General features: G+C 42.7%; 1 protein-coding gene across 11 annotated transcripts in view; it reads right to left on the reverse strand.

Moving 5' to 3' along the window:
- Nucleotides 1–25,573, reverse strand: part of il16 (interleukin 16) — a 107,826-nt gene that overhangs the window by 31,419 nt on the left and 50,834 nt on the right. For 9 of the 11 annotated variants that reach the window (XM_061815584.1, XM_061815587.1, XM_061815582.1 and 6 more), the window contains 6 exons: nt 23,850–23,964; nt 21,102–21,175; nt 13,740–13,986; nt 11,227–11,344; nt 5,960–6,092; nt 4,007–4,094 (listed from right to left, as the gene is read on the reverse strand). In XM_061815584.1, the coding sequence (XP_061671568.1) occupies nt 4,007–4,094; nt 5,960–6,092; nt 11,227–11,344; nt 13,740–13,986; nt 21,102–21,175; nt 23,850–23,964 (775 nt within the window). The remainder of the gene's footprint in view (nt 1–4,006; nt 4,095–5,959; nt 6,093–11,226; nt 11,345–13,739; nt 13,987–21,101; nt 21,176–23,849; nt 23,965–25,573) is intronic. The other 2 variants (XM_061815581.1, XM_061815583.1) reach the window with 2 other exon arrangements.

The raw sequence follows: 25,573 nt of genomic DNA on the forward strand, positions 1-25,573 counted from the left end.
ATGGTCAGGGAACAGGCGAGGGTCGGTACATGGTAGGTCAGGTATACAGGATTGTGGGAACGAGGCATGGGAATCAACAATCTGGTGGAGGACTGGTTGTCCCTCGTGTCCTATAAGTCCTGGGTTTAATCAGCCGAAACAGGGTGCAGGTGTGTGTCGACTAATTGGCTGACCGCACCCAGCCTGGGGAGGATGCCAGGAGCATGACAATATAGCTATTCGAACAACACCAGATAAGGGGCGGAAAGTTACCATCCCGGCCCAGGACCAGACTGCGGGGCCACAGCCATTTCTACCATGGACCCATACATATAAAAACCTTGTGTTACTGGGCAGCTTTTGTCTTCTTCTTTGGCTATCCTGCCAGAAGACACACGCCTCGTGTGCGACAGATACCTAGATAAGACTCGGACGTCTGTACTGCACGTTCCTTTGTAATAAATCCATTTGCTGTTAACTTTTTCTCATCATTGGTCATATCTTCCTCAAGTCGTGAACACGCGTAGGGTCCAAACTCGCAAATCCCTACACCATACATCCAACGAAATATGAAAAAAAAAAAACCTCAGAAATTAAGTTGTATCCCATTGCAAAGGCGTGATTAGACACATCTCATGATGGGTAAGAGAGAGAGAGAGTGAGTGTGAATGGTTCTTTGTTCATATGTGCCTTATGATTGGCTGAGGACCAGTTCAGGGTGTACCCCGGCTTTTGGCTAAAGATAGCTGGGATAGACTTCAGTACACTTGCTACCCAAGGGACGTTCAGCGCTAAATAACATGAATGAGGGAATGAATGTCTAGCTGGCATGTACGCCAGCACACCTGCGACCCTCGTGAGGATAGGGGATAAGAAAAGCTAGATTGATTTGATAGATTGTTAATCATTTACTGGGTGGTAGTGCCTAAAAAGAAGAGTTATAGTTTTTTTTTTTTTTTTTTTTTTTTGAAGACTGAACACGTAGAACTACGATGTGGTCGAAAAAATGTGAGGATCTAACGTTTGTCCTAATGCAATCAGGAAGTACCACACCACACCAGTGCAGCTAGTGCAATAAGATATCCTAGACGAGAGCAGTGTATTGGTTTTGGTGGTTGTAGGGAAGATTGTCCAAGTTAAAGTGTCAACAGTGCAAGGATGTTCCGAAGTGTAGGACTTTGTCTATTGATTCTTTTTAGAATCGATTGTCCTATAGATATTGCGCTGACTTACTGAGTGTCACGACCCATCGGGACGAAGGTAGGACCCAAATGCAGGAGTACACAGGAGACGCAGAGGTAATTCGGGAAAAATGCTTATTGTTCCATGATTGGGGATCGGTCAGGCAGTCAGGTGCAGCAGAGGTAGTCAGGACGTCGGGCGTAGAGAGCAGGTCAGCGGGCAGAGAGGAGTCGGTACACGGGAGATCGATCAAAGCAGGCAGGAGTATCAAGGGAGTCAGGCTTACGGGGTCGGTCGGAGAACAGGCGGAGGTCGGTACACACGGGTTGATGATCAGGGATATGGGAGTGCTGGTACGGGGCATGAACCGCAACGATCTGGCGGCCGACCAGTCGTCCCCATGGTCCTATATAAACCGGGGCCAATCAGCCAGAATGAGGGGCAGGTGTGTGCCTCCCAATCAGCGCAACCGCCAGGGCTGGACTGGCAGGATCATGACACTGAGTAATCATCCCCCCCACCCATCTAAAAAAAAAAAGGGACAGACTTCTATCCTTTTATTGTATATGTTATTACACAGTGTATGATATAATTGAATTGTGGAGAAAATAAACTGAAGTACATTCATTGAAGGACTGTACTTTTTCTTACTAATAATCTGCACATATAAGCATATGCATCATTGCCAAACAACAACAGATTGTAAGTAGCAATGGTACAGTTAAAGCACACTCTAAGTTATAACTAGTGATTGTAGGCTATTCTTAAGTAATGTATTACTATGTTAGTTATCATGATAAAAATATATAATTACTATTATAGTTGCCGTTCGGATTGTTTTATCATGTGTTTGTTTCTGTTAGTGTTAGTCTGAATTGTTCTCTTTGTGAGCTGCGTGCCTGTCTTGAAGTGTGAGACAGTGACACCTGGGAGGCGATGCCCCCCTGCCGACCTCAAGCTGATGCCCCTGAACACTGAGAAGCGATGTCTCCATCCTGGCCTCAGTATGTTTCCTTTCTGATCTTAAGCAGATACTCCTCAACACTTAGAGGAGATAACGCCCTTCTACCGCAGGAGGATACCACCAAATGCCATAAACATGTCTTTAAACAATGCCATGTTTTTTCTCTTGTGGGTTTATCAGGACACTCTTGCAGCCTTGAAGAAACATGTACCTTAGTGTTTATGTGCTGTTGGTGTAGCCATCTGTGTCAGCATTTTCACTGTGTAACCATGTAACCCTTTGACCTGAGAATGCAATAAAAAAGAGCAGACAGGGACTACCACTTTGGCAGTCTGAGCTAGCGCACTCTCACCGTGTGTCCTCCGTCTGTCCCGTGCACGAAAAGACAATCTTGGTTGGTTTGAGTTCACTCTCTACAGTCCTCAGGCTTGTCTTAGCTGTTTTTCTAGGAACATCTCTGACAGCTATACAGTGTTCTCCTGTTATTTGTGGGGGTTACTTTCCTTATACCCTGTGAATAACAAAATCAGCGACATATGGATGCAGTGTTCATATACCTATGTATCATATGTGCTATGTTTTTGTAACCATAAGATGGACTTAAAAGTCTTACATTTTCTCCAAATTGGACTGCAAATCTCATGTGCACAATCGCGGTGCGACTGGTCCAATGAAGTTCACTTGAAGACAATGGTTATACTGTTAGCTCTTCTGTGTTCACTACAGCCATCTCTATCCTTTTTGCAAAGTCCACCACCATCTGTCCCTCAAAGTTCCTTTCCTGGATGCCATACTTACCCATCACTTCTTCATCGCCCCTGTTTCCTTTACCAATATGTCCATTACAATCTGCACCAATCACAACTCTCTCGCTCTCTGGAATGCTCAGAACTACTTCATCTAGTTCCTTCCAAGATTGCTCTTTCAACTCTAAGTCACACCCTACCTGTGGGGCATAGCCGCTAACCATATTATACATAACACCCTCAATTTCAAATTTTAGTCCCATCACTCGATCTGATACTCTTTTCACCTCCAAGACATTCTTAGCCAGCTCTTCCTTTAAAATACCAAAGCCAGTTTTGTGAAAATGCTAACCTTTTCTGTTTGTAGTCACGTGACCGTGGTCGGGTGATGCAGGGGAGACATATTCTCCGTGTCGAGGTCGTTCCGCTCTGGGTTAACTCTTCCTTCTCTTGTTGCGCAGTTGAGCTGGGTGGCGTGAACAGTAAAGGCACTCCTCCCCGGTCTCCATCGTGTTTTTTTTTCCTTCTCACCCTTCCACTGAGCAGTCCCATCTCACTCACATGCCGACGCACACCGCACACACACACACTAAGCTTGTTGTCATAACACCCGTAACAACTGTGATAAACTCAAGCAAAGCGCCCACGCAAATACTGTAAAAAAAACACAAGCAATGCTCGCTCCCAACTCCTGTAATGAACTCAAGCAAAGCCCGTGTGTGCGTGCGCACTCACAAAAAGCAGAACTTCGATATGCTTTCGTGCCTTCATGAAAGCCGCATGAAAGGAGGCAATGAGCTGCAAGCGGCTTGAGAGCCGCAGGTTGGCCACCCCTGATTAGTGCGTTTGCAACATATATGCATGTGAAACCATGTACAGTAACCAAAGATGTTTCCGGGCAGCACAAATTTGTTCCTAGTGGCGGAAATATGCTTTTAATCACGATTTTTATAGCTCCAAAGAAGGAGTTTTTGTGTCAACCAATTTTTGGGGTTGACAACCCATCTTCATCAATTTTTTTCCAACGCTCATTACGTGTAATGATAGGGACAAAATAGTCTACCACACTGTATGTTGTTTGACATTGAAAAAAAATGCATGATTTTGTGAATAAAAAAAGTGAATTTACTATTACCATCAATACTCCATTGGCTCTTGTCCTTTCTCAGTTTGCTGTTTTCCACAGCTTGAGCTATAGCATTATTCAGCTGATGCTCTGATACCTATAAAATATAAAAAGTAGGCCAATAAACAGTATTGAGATTAAAGGAAATGAAATGTATAAAAGTTAATCAACAAGGCGATTTATTTGCAATACTGCTTAATGTGTGAAAGTCTGTGGATGAAAAGTTGCAGTGTGAGAATGTGGCAAGAAAGTGATTACAGCAGATAGCGTGCTAGAACGGAATGTTCTCGACGGTTGGTGGTGACCACAATCAGCAGGTGTGGGGTGACGCGACGCTTGACCTAGAGGGAGACGGGAGCAACAAAACGTCAACAACCGCAGGCGGGAGGAGTCGGCCCACCATCCTGCGGACCAATAAAGACCAATGAGAGAGCGCTAAGGATAACTGCAGGAGACACATAACCAATAGTGAATTAGTAGATTGTACTTTTAAATTGTCCTGGGCAACTCGGATGTGAAGTACGTCGGCTGGAGGGAACAGAGACGTACAGGGTTGTATTGCGAGGGACCCAAGACCCAGGTGTTTGTTGAAGGAATAAATCCACTCGCGTGTGAAAACGCCGGCTTCCTGGTCCTTTCTTTGCAGAACGAGCGCGCAAATTGTTGGATGAGTGGTGGTCGGGTAAGGTCACAATTTGGAGTCAGATGATTAACGGACTTTTGTATTGATCTAAAAATAATATCCAACAAGATTCATTTTAACAATTTAGGATATGTAAGAGTACAATTGAAATCTAGTTTAACAACTCATTATAAAGTACCTTATTCACACAAGTCACCTTTGGTAAAACTGATTTAAAATATTCACAATTTTTTGTGACATTATATAAACTATGTAGTTTTCTTATAACAACCAAGCGTCACAGCTGGATGCCATTGTTGACTAGTCTTAGTTTGGTGCAGTCGAGTATAATGGAGTGATTTATTGGCTGTTACCATCATTCGACTACCTTCTATAACCTCTCCCAACATCCATCCATCCATTTTATGAGCTGCTTATCCTCATAAGGGTCCCAGGTGTGGTGGAGCCTATCCCAGCTTTCAACGGGCAGGAGGCAGTGTACTCCCTGAAGTGGTTGACAGGCAATCGCACTGCACATAAAAATAAAAAAGCATTCGCACTCACAATCACATCTAAGAGAAATTTAGAGTCTCCAATTATTGCATGTTTTTGGGATGTGGGAGGAAACCAGAGTACCCGGAGAAAACCCACCCAGCCATGGGGAGAAATATGCAAACTTCACACAGGCGGGGCCTGGATTTGAACCCCGGTTTTCAGAACTCTGAGGCTAACGTTGTAAACAGTCCCGCCACTGTGCCGCCCTCACCCAAAATCTCAAAGCTAAAATGAGAACTTCATAAACAGTCAAAGAGGGCGGTATTGTGGCTCAGCTGGAAAGCATTGGCCTCACAGTTCTGAGGTCCTGTGTTTAATCCCGGACCCGCCTGTGTGGAGTTTGCATTTTCTCCCCGTGCCTGCGTGGGTTTTCTCCAGGCACTCCGGTTTCTTCCCACATCCCACATGCAATATTAATTGGACACTCTAAATTGCCCCTGGGTGTGATTGTGAGTACTGCTGTTTTTGTCAATGTGCCCTGCGATTGGCTGGCAACCAGTTTAGGGTGTACCCCACCTCCTGTCAGTTGACAGCTGGGGTAGGCTCCAGCACTCCCTGGGAGTGAGGATAAGCGAATAAGAAAATGGATGGATGCATAAACGGTCAAAGATTCATGGGCAGTAACACTATCAGTAGAATAGACAGCTTCAACTCATGGTAACCAAGCACAGTTCTGTTTCTGAATTATGACTGGTGAGCCAACAAAGCTTATTCATAACTTCACAGGTAAGGGTGGGTATTGTGTTATTGTAGTAAATAATAACAGTAGTGGAGATCTTACATACTTTGGGGTCAGGGTGTCGACTGATGATAATCTGAACTGGACCTGGTGTGCATTGGCTCAGGACTGTGTAGACGTCATTCAGCACCATGCTGTAAACCACAGTGTCATTGATTTCCACGATTTCATCCCCACACCTAAAAGTAGCACATCCATGAAAAGAGAGAGAAAGAAACTAAAAGTTTCTCAGTAAGTGGAGAACATTTTGAAGGGAGATCCCTTTTCATCACTGTAGCCATATTACCATGAATTTAAAACAAATCATCTACACTCAATATCCCATGATGAAAAAATTATTATTTAAATGGAATTACGACTTAGTTTATTTGTATATTATAAACAACAGTTACAAACTGTCAATGAATAAACTCTGTGTTTTCAAGTGAGCTTTCCATGTCTTTCTTTCAAGGGCCCAACACTGAACAATTATAAGACTTACGGATGATTGGGACACTCCTTTATTTTGGTGAATAAGAAAAATTGTGTAAACAGGGTCCAACTTTTTAAGTGGTGAGCTGACAAGCGCAGTTAGAGTGCCTCTGTCAGAACTTGTACTGTCCTGTATATACATGATATAATACATTAAGTTCGAGTCATTATTTCATAGTCACACAACACACCAGACACTTTCCACCAGCTGTTCCAACCTGCTTAGACCTGTATCTTCACTTCCTTACCACATTCACCATTGCTCTGGATTGTTGACCCCAAGTATCTGACGTCATCCCCTGTCACTATCTCTTCTCCCTGGAGCCTCAATCTTCCCCCTCTACCCCTCTCATTCACGCACATATATTCTGTTTTACTTTGGCTAATCTTCATTCCTCTCCTTTCCAGTGCGTGTCTCCATCTTTGTAATTGTTCCTTCACCTGCTCCCTGCTTTCACTGCATATCACAATATCATCTGCAAACATTATGGTCCAAGGGGATTCCAGTCTAACCTCGTCTGTCAGCCTATCCATTACCACTGCAAACAGGAAGGGGCTCAGAGCTGATCCCTGAAGCAGTCCCACCTCCACCTTAAATTCTTCTGACACACCAACAGCACACCTCACCATTGTTCTGCTGCCCTTATACATGCCCTGTACTATTCTGACATATTTCTCTGCCACACCAGACTTACACATGCAGTACCACAGTTCCTCTCTTGGTATTCTACCACAGATTTCTCTAGAGCCACAAAGACACTATATAGCTACTTCTGACCTTCTCTGTACTTTTCCACTAGTATCCTCAAGGTAAATAATGCATCTGTGGTACTTTTCTAAGCATGAAACCATACTGTTGCTTGAAGATACTTTCTGTCCTGAGTCTTGCCACCACTACTCTTTCCCATAACTTCATTTTGTGGCTCATGAACTTTATACCTCTATAATTCCCACAGGTCTGCACATCGCCTTTGTTCTTAAATATGGGAACTAGCGCAATTTTCCTCCATTCTTCAGGCATCTTCTCGGCCACAATAATTTTCTTGAATAAGTTTGTCAAAAACTCCACAGCCACCCTCTAAATTGCTTCCATTCCTCCACAGGTATGTAACCGGGACCAACTGCCTTTCAATTTTTCATCCTCTTTTGTGCCTTTCTAACTTCCCCCTTACCGATCATTGCCACTTGCTAGTACTTCACACTTGCCAGTTCTACTTTTCCTTCTCTCTCATTTTCTTCATTTATCAACTTCTCAAAGTGTTCTTTCTATTTATTTAGAACACTACTGGCACCAGTCAACACATTTCCATCTCTATCCTTAATCACCCTGACCTGCTGCACATCCTTCCCATCTCTATCCCTCTGTCTGGCCAACCTGTAGAGATCCTTTTCTCCTTCTTTCGTGTCCAACCTGGTGTACATGTCTTCATATGCCTCTTGTTTAGCCTTTGCCACCTCTACCTTTGCCCTATGTCGCATTTCAATGTATTCCTTTTACTTCTCCTCAGGCCTATCAGTCTCCCACTTCTTCACCAATCTCTTTCCTTGTATGACTTCATGTATTTTGGGGTTCCACAAACAAGTCTCCTTCCCCGCTTTCCTACCAGAAGACACCCCAAGTACTCTCCTGCCTGTCTCTCTGATCACCTTGGCTGTAGTAGTCCAGTTTTCTGGGAGCTCCTCCTGTCCATCGAGAGCCTGTCTCACCTCTTTCCGAAAGGCTACACAATATTTTTCAGTTCTCAACTTCCACCACCTGGTTCTCTGCTCTACCTTTGTGTTCTTAATTTTCTTACCCACCGCCACAGTCGTACTACACACCACCATCCTGTGCTGTCGAGCTACACTCCCCCCTACCACTACTTTTACAGTCAGTAACCTCCTTCAGATTACATCGTCTGCACAGAATATAATCTACCTGTGTGTTTCTACCTCCGCTCTTGTAGGTCACTACATGTTCCTACCGCTTCTGAACAAAAGTGTTCACTACTGCCATTTCCATCCTTTTTGCAAAGTCCACCACCATCCGTCCCTCAAAGTTCCTTTCCTGGATGCCGTACTTACCCATCAGTTTTTCATTGCCCTTGTTTCCTTCACCAACATGTCCATTACAATTTGCACCAATCACAACTCTCCCTCTGTCTGGGATTCTCAGAACTACTTCATCTAGTTTCTTCCAGAATTTTTCTTTCAACTCTCAGTCACATCCTACTTGTGGGCCATAGCCGTTAATCACATTATACATGACAACCTCAATTCCAAATTTAAGCCTCATCACTTTATCTGACACTCTTTTCACCTCCAAGACGTTCTTAGCCAGCGCTAGCTTTAAAATGACCCCTACCCCATTTCCCGTCCCATCTACTCCATGGTAAAATAATCTAAGCCCTGCTTCTAAACTTCTTGCCTTACTACCTTTCCACCTGGTCTCTTGGATGCACAATATACCAACCTTTCTCCTAATCAACATGTCAAACAACTTCTGACCATTTCCTGTCATAATCCCAACATTTAAAGTCCCTACATTCAGTTGTTGGCTCTGTGCATTCCTCTTCTTCTGTCGACGAATTTCGTTTCCTCCTCTTCTTTGTCTTCGACCCACAGTGGCTGAATTTCCACCGACTTCTTCTTTTGGCTTGTACCATTATGGGTTGCCACAGCGTGTCAGCTTTTTCAATTTAAGCCTATCTTGTGCATCTTCCTCTCTAACTCTTGTATTTGGATAAGGAAAACAGGCAGTATGGTCCAAAAAAAATATGACATGGTTGCTAACCCTCTGTCAGGTGGACATTGAGAATTGCAAGATTGTTCTGTTGAAAATCATAGTTATTCCCACACAGACAAGGGAGGGCATGACGGATCCCCCCCAGCAACATTTTTCCATCTCCACTTGTTTGATGCCCCAGGACAACTTGACACTCCATTTCTCTAAAGAAGGAAAAAGGACCCAGATCATGATTGCACCTCCTCGGCTGTGTCAAGAAGAAAACATCTCCAGTGAGATCTCCTGTCATTGCAATGCAATGTTATTTTTTAATGTTTTTATTTTTTCTCGTCATTAGAGATTAACGCTTTCTTCCATCTTTTCATGTCCCATGTTACAAAGTCCAAAAGGTCAATTGTGTGGCTCTTGTGAGTATAAGTGGAAAATGTATGTATGAAGAGCTCAGACGCAAAACTAGATGCTGTCTGACTGTAACAAATTATTGGTAACATAAAGACACATGATCACTGTTGCATTAATCCTGATCATTCATGAAAGGTGAGAGAACAAAGATGTTTTTCAGTCAGTTAAGATTCATTTTTGCATTGCTTCCATGTTATTTAATACATGCACAACATCTCTTCCAGCAAGGTGTCAACTACAGTTTAGCAAAAAAATTGATTTTTATGACCTAGATTCGAGCACTCTCTAGAGATACCCGAAGGTCATTAGACCGGGTTGTGGTTACTCTGTCCATTGCAAGGAATACTAGAAGTGACATTGCAATTGTCAAACAGTGTGGTACACTATGCAATGGCAAGAAACGTGTTAGAATATGAGGAGGAGGACTTGGACATACGGGAAGACCTAACTGAACTAGCCATAGTCAAACATTACATTTGAGCCGATCAGCAGGTCAGAACCTGAGAGAGATGATGGTGAGTTGCCAAGTAGCAGCTTTACAACAGAAAAAGAGAGAGACCACTGGGTCAGTGTGATGGTATGTTAAAAGCATGTCTTAACCATTCATGGCTCGAAATTATGGAACCCCAATGGTGTCGGGGATGTTGAGCACAACTTTACATTTTATATAGTCACAGATGTTTCAATGAGATGGCACAAGCTTTAACATAGCGTGCACTATTCCTATACATTGTGTGCCCCTCACTTGAGTATCTTTTTAACACACCGCACAAAAAGTCCCTGCCCTGTGTGTTGGTTTGTCATAGAGACTAGACAGTATTGGGTTTTGCGTGCCCCCCCCCCATTATCCAATGCATCATAACCATATTAGGGATGTAAGTTTATACAAGGAAATCCTCAGCTCTTGTCTGTGTCACCACTTCGTCGCTTCACCATGGTGGCTGCGAAATTTAGTTCTATTGCTGGTGGTTGGGGTCCTGATGGCCGTAGGAAAAATAGATGCCAACGCAGTTGGTTTCAGCCTCTGCCCATATACACCTTTGTATTCAGTGCTTTCTGCTTTTTCGAAACCAGTGATCAGCATAGAGTTTGGAATGCTTGCTAGGCACCCATAGCTGGTTACGGTTCTTCCGCAGTCTATTGACTTTCCCTATCCACTAATCACGTATTCCTTTTTCCCTTGCAAACCCCAAGAAACTCTTTCCACTGCCTGAAGCATTTGTACAATGTCACACAATAAACCATTGCGTAATCAGTAAATCATACCTCAACAAATCTACAAGAACAGAAACAGCATGGATCAAGAGCTGATTGAATGGGCTGTTTGGCTTGTGTTACGTTACAGTGCTTGATACAGAAAGCATAAGGTGCATTCTACATCATATTGATTAATTTAACTGCTGTAATGCCATATAATGACTTTGAAATGGAAGATGTTGGTTGTCAAGGCAATATTGAGTTACCCAAAAAAATTTGAACATCTTTGTCCTCTGACCTTTCACATTAACAATTCACATCTTTATTACAACAACAGTTCAACATTTCATGGAGCAATACAACATGCGAGCCACATAGCTTCACAATTCTGCTACATTCAAAACAGAGTAACTCTCTGTGTGACATAACGTCAATCAAAATGGCGTGGTGAAGTGGAAACTTTAGTTAGAGTAATATATAATTAGTAATAGTATAATAAATAATTTACAAGCCCTTACTGAAGTCTTCCGTCAATGTGTGCCACAGATCCGGGTGATAAGGTATGTATGTAGATTCCAGGACATCCATCAGTGGATGGAACACAGCACAGTCCAATTCCCAGACCAACACTGGCTTCTAGAAAGAAGAAGAAGAGTTTTTTTTGGGTGGTGGTATTTTTCTGACATCTGGATGTAAATGTACACTGAACATTGCTGACTGAATTGATCTGCTGGAGATCAGAAATATAAACAACAGTATATTGAGTAATTCTGTGAGAATTTTGTCTTTAATTCAACCATACAACAGAAACCTGATCTGATTTTTGCATTTTGACATTGATAAAAAGCTCCAAAAAACTTGTCAAGATGGCAACGCAGAGTAGTGTTTTTCATGAAACTGATCATTACGTCACTTATCGGATCAGCAAATTATGAAAATCAATCAGCAATAAGAGGTCTGCACACAACTATAAAAGTGGCATTCATAAAAATCCCAAAGGCCGCAAGAACATTAAAATCTCATATTAAGGTGGGTGTCATGTCCTGCTGCTCCAGTCCAGGCTGTGCGGGTGCCCGTGGAGTCGCGTTAATTGGGAGGCACACACCTGCGCATCATGCGGGCTGATATCAGATCATTGCGGTTCATGCCCCGTTCCAGGACTCTTGTATCCCTGATCGACAACCCGTGTGTACTGACCTTCGCCTGTTCTCCGACCAACCCCGTAAGCCTGACTCCTTTGACACTTCAGCCTGCTTTGATCGTTCTCCCGTGTACCGACTCCTGCCTGCCCGCTCACCTGCTCTCTTTGCCCGACGTCCCAACTACCGCTGCTGCACCTGACTGCCTGCCCAATCCCCGACCTTCTAATAATAAACGTTTTTCCCCAAACTACCTTGCATCTCCCGAGTCCTGCATTTGGGTCCTACCTCCGTTCCGATGGGTCGTGACAGTGGGGGGCTGTTTTGAGACCCCAGGCTTAGTGTAAATCAGATGTACCCGAGCTTAAGTTTGAGTGTCATCGCAAAGACTATGAATACCTATGTAGCTGTTATGTCTATATCATCCATCCATCCAGGGTCGTGAGAAGCGCTGGAGCCTATCCCAGTTGTCAACGGGCAGAAGGTGGGGTACACCCTGAACTGGTTGCCAGTCAATCACAGGGCACATAGAGACAAACAACCACACTCACAATCACACCTCGGGGCAATTTAGAGTCTCCAATTAATGTTGCTTATTTTTGGGATGTGGGTGGAAACCGGAGTGTCCAGAGAAAACCAACGCAGGCACAGGTAGAACATGCAAACTCCACACAGGCAGGGCCGGGATCGAACCCTGGTCCTCAGAACTGTGAGGCCAATGCTTTACCAGCTGATCCACCGGTCCCCCTAGCTGTTATGTTTGAATCTTTGAATTAGATATTATATATATATATTTTTTTTTTATTTTATTTTTTTTATTTATTTTTTTTACGCAAATGTCTGAAACATGTTCTTAACTTTGCCATTTAATGTAGATTTTTTAAAAAGAAAACTATACTCAAATCAGCTCTAGAATGAATCTAGCAGCGAAATGCGGAAAATGTCAAGTGGTCTGAGTGGTCTCAGGTCTATTTGGGGATGCAATTCACTGTTGTCCAATAATAATCAAGGTTATTTAAACACATCAACGTTCGCATTCAATGCCGTACATACTTGAACTGCATCAGATATAGAAATAAGATTAGATGGAAATAGTTTCTATAGCATAAATTAAGACTTGGTGTAAGAACAAAAACAGCAATTATTGTTGCGTTACCCATTGTATTTATTATTACAGACAGTGGACTGTCACTTGCTTATTCTATCATATTGCTTTGAGCTAAAGTCAGTCATTGCAGTGATGGACAGAATTACTCCAAAGAATGTATTAATGACAATGAAACAGAGTAAATCTGGAAATAAAATGGTTGTGCATGATGCTGTATCATTGTGAATGGACAGACAAACAGCTTTCACACACATTTGCCCTTTGGAATCAGGAGTCAGCTAATCTTGGAACCAGTTTTAAAATGTAACAGATTGAAAGGGTCAAAGCCAATCAACACTTTAGACCTGAGATGGCTCCTATCTTATAGACATTTTTAACTTTCAGACAAAAAGGTCTCATGCATTGTTTTCTCTCTCTTTGTAAAGCTTTTTATTTTTCTTTTGGTGAAAGACACTTGTTTGATGTATTTTTAGGTTGGTTTTTGAGTGTGTGTGTGTGTGTGTGTGTGTGTGTGTGTGTGTGTGTGTGTGTTGTGTGTGTGTGTGTGTGTGTGTGTGTGTGTGGTGTGTGTGTGTGTGTGTGTGAGACACTGACATGTCATGGGAAGCTTACTTTGAACACAACCTTGCTAAAGCAATCCAACCAAAAACTGGACAGTGAATCACACACACATGATCCACTGATAATGCGATGGTCATGAAAAAGATATCTTCATGTTAACATATGAAATACAAGGATGGAGGAAAACAAGATAGATTTCATGACAATTTAATGAGAGTCTGACCTTTCTGCAAAATGATCTCCATCATGATGCGGTCTCCTGGTTTAGTAGATGAACTAGGAACATCAACTCTGGAATTGTTGCAGATTTTGTAATTGTAATCTCCCATGTCATCACTGATTCTGGCCATGCTGGTGGTGGAGCTGAGTGAACGTGATCGGCACAGCTGTGCTTCCTGGGCCTGGCCACACAAGGTCCCCACTCGCAGGCTCGTCCTCACCACTAGAATCAATAGACCCTTTCTGATCTGCTGCAAAACACAGTGCTTTTTTTTTCAACTCCATTTCTCATATCAGAATTTAAATTCACGAAACATGCTTTTAAAATACAAATTTCACCATCAAAAAAGCACTTTGTAATTTCATTGAACAAGTTACAAATTATTTGGTACATGTACGCAGATGAATATGTCCAACTCTGCTTTTTCCTCCATCAATTGATTATCCCATGTTGATCAAAATCTTTCCTTGTATTCTCTCTTGAATAATGTCAACCCCACACCCCACTAGTTCATCGAATACAGTAAGTCCCTTCAAGCAAAATTGTTTAACAAGTTGTCATATGTCAAGCCTGCTGTTTTTCTATAGATTTTCATTGGACTTTCTATCAGGCATATTTCGCAGGTGATTTCTGACTTTCTCTAACAAAAGGAAATGTGTGAAGCATTAGATAAAACAAAGGTGCAGCTCATGAACCATCAACTAGCAACCGCTGTTGCACAAGACAAGGTTATAATGTCTGAGAATGGGAACAAAAGGAATTGAATTGGACGGCATCAACTGGCAAAGAAAAGAAAACAAAGAAGAGGAGATATGCAAGTTGGGAGGCACAACAGAGGAAGAAGGAGAAGTGGCTGTGGACAAATTCATGTTCCTGATGAGATACTGTAAAGGTCCACTAGTAGACTACATTCACAATGACGGACTTAGGTCTCCCCCCCCCCCCCTATTTTTTCTCCTCTTTTGTTGTCTTCTTTGTGGAGGGATGTTTTCTTCCTTTCTGTGTCGCCATGAGATGAGATCAGTCAACAAAAGTGTAATTGTAAATCTTCTCCACTCTCAATTCCCCACATACATCAGCAACGTATTGTTTATACTTTCTCAATTGGTTTGGCTAGTTTTTTGAAACTGAGATTCTATATCATGAACAAATCTCTGATTTGCTTCACAATTTACCAAAATAATTTTTTTCCTGATTTTCATCAAATTTCTAATGTTGTATTATATTTCTCAACATCCCTGTGCATCTTTGGAAATGCTTGAGTACAAATAGGAACAGTTCACACACTTAGCATATATTTAATTTTCAGGTAAGTTTAGATCTCATTGATCTGGCTGATTGTTAAGATAGTGTTGGTTGACCGCATGACCGTGTGACACCCCTTCCCAAAAAAAGACGTACACCTGTCAACCATCCCGTCACTTGATTCAGGTGTGCCCATCACGTCAATCGCGTCACATTGATTGACTGACAGTCGGTTTGACCAATCTTGGTCTTTTCTGACGTGTCACTCCGCATTTGCACGTAAAGGCGTGTTTTAGCAAGCTTGATAGTTGGCCTTGAATTTATGTCTTCTAAACTTAAGGGTATAAAAATGAGTTGGGGAGCTGGACCAAGTGAAAAGACTAAAACATACTAAACGACTTACCAAGAACTACCATTACATGACGTAGTGTAGCGCAGACTGGGAGTTCTTTTCACCGCAGCTGGATGAATATACAGATGTGAATGACACAGCCCAGTTGTAAATTTTTATTCGGATGATGTTTTCTGATATGATCACAAAAGAGGAACTCTTAATAGTCCTGCCCATGAAAGAACAAACACGAGGAGAGGACACATTTCAGTCCTTTAAATACTCAATCGATCTTTTTGAAGATTGGCTCATTACAGGCTTTTTGGAAATATATGATTTAAAACCATTGAATTCTGATCTCTGTACTTGACAAATTCATATTACCGTGTAAGCCGCTGGGAAAGAACTACTGAGCAATACAAAGCACGCAAGATAAATGACAGGTGCTGTGAAAAGAGAGTGGGGAGTGATAGACACGCCCTCCAGACACCAAACGTGCAAGTGTATGGCAAAATATGACACTGCCATTGCCAACAAAGTTTTGGGATTAACTTTTGCTACTGACCAAATACTCATTTTGCACCTTAATTTGCTAATACATTCTTTGAAAATCCAACAATATGATATTCTGGAATTTCTTTCTCATTTTATCTCTCATGGGTCAGGCAAACTTATAATGAAAATTACATGTCTCTCTCATAATTTTAAGTGGGAGAACTTGCACAATTGTTGGACGACTAAATAGTTTCTTGGCCCACTGTATGTGCCCGGAGATTGGCTGTCAACCATTTTAGGGTGTACCCCGCCTCTAGCCCAAAGATAGGTGGGATAGCCTCCAGTATGTCCACGACCCTAGTGAGGATAAGTGGAATGGAACATGAATGAATATTGCAGTACGGTTTTTATATTTTTCCTGATTGCTCTACTTTCATGTGTCTATGAATGGTATCTCTATGTTATAGAGACATAAATTCTTGTTTAACCATTAAGCACTTTATACGACAGTGGATATTGTAAGCATGCTGTACAACCAAGTGCCCTGGTAAAAAAAAAAAAAAGAAACAATAGACAAAATTATTGGAGTGGAGCTCTGGCAAGTATGTTAAGACATTGTTGAAGGTTGAAGAGTTCTCATTTATTCACATGAGCCACGGATTTGTGTTTATACAGTGCCTTGTGAAAGTATTCACACAATTGTGAAGTGGAATGAAATTTATTGGATATTTGAAACTTTTTTTAACAAATAAAAACCTGAAAAGTGGGGCGTCCAATATTATTCGGCCCCCTTTCATTAATACTTTGTAGCGCCACCTTCTGCTGCAATTACAGCTGCAAGTCGTTTGGGGTATGTCTCTATCAGTTTTCCACACCAAGAGACTGAAATTCTTGCCCATTATTCCTTGCAAAACAGCTCGGGCTCAGTGAGGTTGGATGGAGAGCGTTTGTGAACAGCAGTCTTCAGCTTTGCCCACAGATTCTGGATTGGATTCAGGTCTGGACTTTGACTTGGCCATTCTAACACCTTGATACGTTTATTTGTGAACCATTCCATTGTAGATTTGACTTGATGTTTTGGATCATTGTCCTGTTGGAAGATAAATCTTCGTCCCAGTCTCAGGCCTTTTGTAGACTCCAACAGGTTTTTTTTTCCAGAATGATCCAGTATTTGGCTCCATTTATCCTCCCATCAATTTTAACCATCTTCCCTGTCCCTGCAGAAGAAAACCAGGCCCAAACCATGAGGCTGCCACATGTTTGGTGTGTCTCCCAGGTGGCTTTTGGCAAACTTTAAATGAGACTTTTTATGGATATCTTTGAGAAATGGCTTTCCTCTTGCAACTCTTCCATAAAGGCCAGATTTGTGCAGTGTACGACTGATTGTTGTTCTATGGACAGACTCTCCCACCTCAGCTGTCGATCTCTGCAGTTCATCCAGGGTGATCATGGGCCTCTCTGCTGCATCTCTGATCAGTCTTCTCCTTTTGTTTGAAGTGAAAGTTTAGAGGGACGGCCGGGTCGTGGTAGATTTGGAGTGGTCTGATACTCCTGCCATTTCAATACGATTGCTTGCACAGTGCTTCTTGAGATGTTTAAAGCTGGGGAAATCTTTTTGTATCCAAATCCAGCTTTAAACTTCTCCACAACAGTATCTCCAACCTGCCTCGTGTATTCCTTTTTCTTCATGATGCTCTCTGCACCTTAAAGGGAAATTCCGGTGGTTTGGATCAGCAATGTATCCAATAGGTCATGCAATATGTACTGTATCTTGACAATGTAATGTTAATCCTCTCTCATTTAATGGTGTTTTGAGAAAATTTTTCTCGATAATTACGAATTTTCAGGCGCGGCACCATTTTGGTGAGTCACATGACCTACATGCGTGAATGTGACGTATGAGGTGCCGCACCAAAGGCTCGATTACATAGGACACCATTATACACAGCGGTGATTTCTCATATTTATCCTCATCTGATGAAGCATTAGCAGTATCGGTTGATAGGGAAGATGGAGGAATACTTCCATACAGGTTTGAATCTGTGTTTGCTCCATGTCATTCCGCCCAAAGACCCATCCATATATTCAACATTATTTACAGCCGACGCTCGCTCGCGGCCCCGCCTCTCTCTGGAGCTTGCTCATCAGAATCCGCTTCATCAGATGAGGATAAATCCGAGAAATCAGTGCTGGGCATAGTGATGTCCCATGTAGTCGAGCCTTTGGTGCGGCACCTCAAACGTCACATCCGCGCACGTAGGTCATGTGACTCTCCAAAATGCTTGCGCCCCTGAAAATTTTTAATTGTCGATCAAAATCTTCTCAAAACACCATTAAATGAGAGAGACTTAACATTACATTGTCCAGATGCAGTACATATTACATGACCTATTGGATACATTATTCATCCAAACCACCTGAATTTCTGTTTAAGCAGAACCCTGAGACTATCATTGAGCAGGTGCATTTATGCAAAGACTTGATTACACACAGGTGGACTCTATTTATCCTCATCAGTCAACTTTGGGTCATTCAGAGATCCTCACTGAGCTTCTGGAGTTAGTTTGCTCCACTGAAAGTAAAGGGGCCAAATAATATTGCGCACTTTTCAGTTTTTTATGTGTGAAAAAAGTATAAAATATCCAATAAATTTCGTTCCACTCTATGATTGTGTCCCAATTGTTGTTGATTCTTGACAAAAAAAAAATGTAATTTTATATCTTTATTTTGAAGCCTGAAATGTGGCGAAAGATTGAAAAGTTCAAGGGGGCCAAATACATTCACAAGGCACTGTATATTTGATTGTAGTAATTAAAAAAGTAATAAATTAGTCTTGTTTGAATTTAGTGTATCTACAATAAATCTTAGGAGGAAATGAAAAGCTGTTGACCTCTTACTAAGAAGGTAGGGGAAAAATATTTTTTTGTGATCACAAAGCCCATTGATTATATTGTACATTCATTTTAAACTGCTACCGCTCTTGTTACGTGACAACACAGTGATTTTAATTGATGGCGGCACGGTGAAGCAACTTTTTAGAGCGTTTGCCTCACAGTTCTGTGGCTCAGGGTTCAAATCCCAGCCCTGCCTGTGTGGAGTATGCATGTTCTCCCCGTGCCTGTATGTCTTTTCTCCAGGCACTCTGCTTTCCTTCCACGTCCCAAAAACAGGCATTAATTTGATACTCAAAATTTCCCCTATGTGTGATTGTTAATGCAGCCATTGTTTGTCTCTATGTGCTTTGCGATTGGCTAGCAACCAGTTCAGGGTGTACCCTGCCTCCTACCTGATGACTGTAGGGATTGGCTCCAGCACATGGCCGTCCTGAAGATAAACGGCTCAGAAAATGGATGGATGGATGATTTTGATAAAAATTACTGGCTGCATGCTTACACAACATTGCATCTCATTACAGCTGCTGTACACGCCTAGAACTCCTTATAAACATAGTTTTATTACACCTGGTTGCACAGACACAACAAACGAACTAAATATCAACACAGGGTACCTTTGGAAATTCATGTCCAACGGTCTTACCGTGCCCTGAGATTGTGGTACACAGAGACAGAGCGAGCTCCGTTTTCTATAACTACAAATGAACGTGTTGGCTCTTGGCAGGGATATGTCAGTAACTATATGTTTATAAGGAGATCTGGGTGTGTATCTGCAATGAGATCTATCAGTGAAAGCATAGAGTCAGTAATTTCAATTTATTCAGGTAAAGGCAAAGCAACCTCCATTCTCTTTCAGTAACTGTGTAGAGAGTAACTGCTTCCTTTACAGAACAATGGTGACAAGATGGTGAAGAGTGGTGAAAAATGCTGAACAAGCCAGCTCTTTGTGGTTATAAATTGGAAAAACCAAATTGCTGGGCTGTTCACAACTGAGTTGGGATAATAATAAAACTAATCCAGCTACTCAGCTCCTCTTGAGGTAGTGTAGGTTGAAAAACCAAACGTCAGAAAAGCATTCTAGTGCCCAATCTTCCATTTGTAGTAAGTTTTGACAAATTACCATTTTGGAATACTATTACTATCATGTGCTTTAGCAAATGAGCATTGCTGTTGTCCGAAACTGTAAGACTTTTCGACAAATGATCTTTTGAGTTCTGAAGGTGTAATCTCAGTCTCAAGAAATGAGCAAAATCCATCCATGCATCCATTTTCTTCGCTGCTTATCCTCACGAGGGTCGCGGGGAGTGCTGGAGCCTATTCCAGCTGTCAACAGGCAGGAGGCGGGGTACACCATGCACTGGTTGCAAGCCAATCGAAGGGCACATTGAGACAAACAGCCGCACTCACAATCACAGGGATAATAGGGACAATTTAGAGTGTCCAATTAATGTTGCATGTTTTTGGGATCTGGGAGGAAACCAGAGTGCCCGGAGGAAACCTACACAGGCACGGACAGAACATGCAAACTCCACACAGGCGGGCCCGGGATCGAACCCAGGTCCTCAGAACTGTGAGGCCGACACTTTACCAGCTGATCCACCGTGCTGCCATGAGCAAAATCAATTGGAAAAAAAAAACTAAAAAAAAAATCATCAAAGCTGTAGCTACAGTTTTTTGTTCGAACATCCATTCACATTGTGAACTTATTTGTATACAAAGACACACAAACTTGTCGTTCTGCTGTTCATTGAAACAGATATTTTGATTTACATGTATTTGTCATGGTCGTGTCGGTCCAGCCCGGGCTGGGCGTGGCCAGCTAATCAGGAGGCGCACACCTGCGCCTCATAGCGACTGATTGAACCCGGTATATATAGGACCCTGGGGACGACTCGTCCTTCGCCAGATCGTGGCGGCTCATGCCCCATTTCTCCACTCCCGTATCTCTGATGGTGAACCTGTGTGTACCGACCTCCGCCTGTTCTCTGACCGACCCCGTAAGCCTGACTCCTTTGTCACCTTGCCTGCTTTGATCGTTCTACTGTGTACCGACTCCTGCCTGCCCGCTCACCTGCTCTCTTCGCCCAACGTCCCAACTACCGCTGCTGCACCCGGCTGCCTGCTCTATCCCCGCCCACAGAATAATAATAAACGTTTCTCCCCGAACTACTTTGAATCGTCCGAGTCCTGCATTTGGGTCCTACTCCCGTTCCGATGGGACGTGACACTTAGGTGTTGCCAGGAGTTCAAGCATTAACGGTATGCTTTCTTTTTCTTCTTTGATTTGATGAGATTATTTTTTTGGGGTGAGGGGAGAGCAACGTTGTACTGTTACACCAGTTGTACACTGATTACTATATAGATACTATAGTAGTCAGGTAGACAGACAGTCAGACTTACTTTGAACATGTGAAGGGCATCATCGTGACTCAAACCATGCAGCGACTCCCCATTGAGCTCCAGGATCTCATCACCTACACACAATATCACAGATATCTAATTAGTGTACTAATATCATTGTCACATCTATATCACACCATAATATGAGCACAAACTGACAAGAATTGTATTACTCTCAAATACATTAGGGGTTGTCCACTGATGGAGCACGAGGGGTTCTCGATCCCAACATCCCAGCTTTCGAAGTTATAAATGGTGCACAGTGCCGTAAAAATATGTTGCCAAGCAAGCAAAAAAGGCATGTGCAAATTCAGCCATGTTTATGTTTTATTATTTATTTGGCATTCACCGAGGTGGTTAAAAAGCTCCTTGGTGACAGGGCCCCGGGGATGGATGAGATTTGTCCGGAGTTCCTAAAGGCTCTGGATGTTAAGGGGCTGTCCTGGTTGACACGCCTCTGCAACATCGCATGGACATTGGGGACAGTGCCTCTGGATTGGCAGACTGGGGTAGTGGTCCCCCTTTTCAAGATGGGTCACCGTAGGTTGTGTTCCAACTATAGAGGGATCACACTCCTGAGCCTCCCTAGTCAGGTCTTCTCAGGGGTACTGGAATTCGAGTCTCGGATTCAGGAGGAGCAATGTGGTTTTTGTCCTGGCCGTGGAACAGTGGATTAGCTCTACACCCTCGGCAGGATCCTCGAGGGTGCATGGGAGTTTGCCCAACCAATCTACATGTGTTTTGTGGACTTGGAGAAGGCATTCGACCATGTCCCTCGGGGAGTCCTGTGGGGGGTTCTCCGGGAGTATGGGGTACCGAATCCCCTGATAGAAGCTGTTCGGTCCCTGTACAACCGTTGTCAGATTTTGGTCTGCATTGCCCGGAATAAATCGGACTCGTTTCCGGTGAGAGTTGGACTCCGCCAAGGCTGCCCTTTGTCACTGATTTTGTTCATAACTTTTATGGACAGAATATCTAGGCACACCTGAGGCATAGAGTGTGTCCGGTTAGTTGGCCTCAGCATCACATCTCTGCTATTTGCAGATGATGTGGTTCTGTTGGCTTCATCAAGCCGTGATCTCCAGCTCTCACTGGAGCGGTTTGCAGCCAATTGTGAAGCAGCTGGGATGAGAATCAGCACCTCCAAATCCGAGACTATGGTCCTTAGTCGGAAAAGGGTGGCATGCCCTCTCCAGGTCGGGGATGAGATCCTTCCCCAAGTGGAGGCGTTCAAGTATCTTGGGGTCTTGTTCACAAGTGAGGGAAGAGTGGAGCGGGAGATCGACAGACGGATTGGTGCAGCGTCTGCAGTGATGCGGACTTTGTATCGGTCCGTTGTGGTGAAGAGGGAGCTAAGTGGAAAGGCAAAGCTCTCAATTTACCAATCGACCTACCCTCACCTATGGGCATGAGCTGTCAGTAGTGACCGAAAGAACAAGATCCCGGATACAAGCGGCCGAAATGAGTTTCCTCCACAGAGTGTCCGGGCTTAGTGTCCTTAGAGATAGGGTGAGAAGCTCGTTCATCCGGGAGGGGCTCAGTGTCGAGCCGATACCCCTCCGCATTGAGAGGCGCCAGATGAGGTGGCTAGGGCATCTGATTTGGATGCCTCATACCCAGGGAGGTGTTCCGGGTATGTCCCATCGGAAAGAGACCCCGAGGACGATCCAGGACAGGCTGGAGAGACTATGTTTCTCGGCTGGCTTGGGAATGCCTCGGGATCCCTCCGGAGGAGCTGGAAGAAGTGGCTGGGGAAAGGGAAGTCTGGGTATCCCTGCTGAAGCTACTTCTGCTGTGACCCAACCCGGAAAAGTGGTAGAAAATGGATGGATGGATATTTATTTCACTTTTAAATTTATAGCCCAGAATTTTCATACAAATCTTTTTCTTTTCCTGTCAGCTTGTCCCGTAAGCGGTCGCCACAGCGTGTCATCTTTTTCCATCTAAGCCTATCTTGCGCATCCTCCTCTCTAACACCCACTGTCCTCATGTCTTTCTTCACAACATCCATCAACCTTTTCTTTGGTCTTCCTCTCGGTCGTTTCCCTGGCATCTCCATCCTCAGCACCCTTCTACCAATATACTCACTCTCTCATCTCTGAAAATGTCCAAACCATAGAAGTTTGTTCTCTCGAATCTTGTCTCCAAAACATCCAACTTTGGCTGTCCCTCTAATGAGCTCATTTCTAATCCTATCCAACCTGCTCACTCCGAGAGAGAACCTTTACATTTTGAACCTCAACATCTTAATTTCTGCCACCTCCACTTCTGCTTCCTGTTGTCTCTGCCACCGTCTCTAAACCATACATCATTGCCAGCCTCACCACTGTTTTATAAACTTTGCCCTTCATCCAAGCAGAGAATCTTCTGTCACATAACACACTGAACACCGTCCGCCAGCTCTTCCAACCTGCTTGGATCTGTTTCTTCACTTCCTTACCACACTCATCATTGCTCTGGATTGTTGACCCCAAGTATTTTAAGTCATCCATGCTCGCTATCTCTTCTCCCTGTAGCCCCCTCCACTCCTCTCATCCAGACACATATATTCTGTTTACTTCAGCTAATCTTCATTCCTCTATAATAAATAATATGCAGTATTATGGTCATGATTTTACGACAGTGTGCGCAGCGTTAGGTTAATGACAGACTATGGTAGGTGCAGCTTGAAAAATTTCCCACTGTTGAAACAGAAGTCCTTTGTAAAACCAAGGACCCCATTTATTTTGAAGACAAATTAATCCTCACCCTCTTGTAGTCGTCCATCAGCAGCAGCTGCTCCACCAGGAAAAATCGTCTTGACATAAATCCCCATTGGTCCATACATGCTGTCTCTCCCACCTACTATACTGAAGCCCAGACCCTGAAAATTACAGCACAATTGATTCCAAGGATATTATTACAAACTGCAAAGAAAGAACAGTATTATACTCACATAATATTGTTTTTTTTCATCATTTTATCGAGATCTGTACAACAAAATTGCAAGTGTGTTTTCAATGATATTTGATATTACAGGTATTACGTTTTGCAAAGAGTAAAGCTTCAAACATGCAATGTTTATTGTGTGTGTGTTATTTTTAAATGTCTGTTAACAAAGGGTTACAAGTTAAGGGGATAACTGTGATTGAGGGAACTATTGATTTCACCATATGATTGCAATTCCTCATTTGAGAAACAGTAGAAAGTTCACGTTGGTTTTTCTGAATTGCTTCCAACTATATATAAATTTAAAGTATGAAAAGTCTACAATGATTACTGCAGCATTTTGGGATGATTAATACCATTAACCTAGTTATACATTCCAAAACTACAAAAATCTTACTGAATAAGTGCATTTTATTTTTAGTGACAACATTGTTAGGATAGGATTCCTTAAAATTGATTTTCAATCGTTCCAGGCCTGAGTCTTTGGGGTTTACTCTTGTAAACTTTCAACTCCTACAGCCTTGAATATCTCCGAATGTGCACCCTATGCTAGCTCAAACTGGGGGGCATGCCAATAACAACCATTGAGTTATACATAGTAGAAGTGCTGAGATATTGTTAGACGATGTCACAACACTGCAACGGTGTAGACTAAAACGGGATTATGGCGTGGAATAAACTTGGGTGGCACCAGATAGTCTCCAGCCGCCACCCAGTGTCTGTCTCTTAGTGCTGTTGTATCTACATACTTAAACATCCTTAACTGAGAAAATACAATCCTCTGGTAATTAATGACAATGTCAGTATACGAGACAGAAAAAAAGTTTTAGCATTTGGATGGAACTTCACAGCGTCTTAAAAGAACTTATTTTACGACAGTTTTGTTAATTTATTTTTTACATTTTCAGCAAGACAAAAAATACTTGTTTTAAGATATTTTTTAAAAGAATCTCATCAAACAGAGCCGTATGTGAGGCACAAGCCAGTGCAAACTATAGGCCAATACCAAGCCTGGATAAATGCAGAGTTTTACGTCAGGAAGGGCATCTGCTTTAGACCTTTGCCAAATGAATATGAGGATTCATCCAAAGAATTCCATATGGGATTGACGTGGACTGGGATAACAACGTCCGTGACTGGCGCTGTTAACATGCAGGGCACCAGTGGAAATACAGCTACTGTGAGTCGAAGAGAAACCAGATGTGGAAAAAGGGTTCTTGGGCAGAAAGAGAAAAGGAAAGTACAGAGCCTGGAACTGAATGTGCAGACTTTCAAAGTTTGGACTATGACAGGACAATCTTGGGTTTTGTCTGACATGACGATTAAGGCTAAGGTTGATATATTGTGTAGCTTGGAGACCAGGTGGAAAAGCAATAAGGCTAAAAGTTTAGGGAATGTTTTTAATTATTTTACTATGATTTAGGTAGGAAAACAAATGAAGCAGGGGTTACTTTAAAGGAAGAATTATCTTAGAATGTCTTGGGCATGAAAAGAGTATCAGATCGAGTGATGAGCCTGAAACTTAAAATTAAGGGTGTTAATTT

This window comes from Syngnathoides biaculeatus, chromosome 3 (assembly GCF_019802595.1).
Source record: "Syngnathoides biaculeatus isolate LvHL_M chromosome 3, ASM1980259v1, whole genome shotgun sequence".
In the NCBI taxonomy this organism is placed as follows: Eukaryota; Metazoa; Chordata; class Actinopteri; order Syngnathiformes; family Syngnathidae; genus Syngnathoides; species Syngnathoides biaculeatus.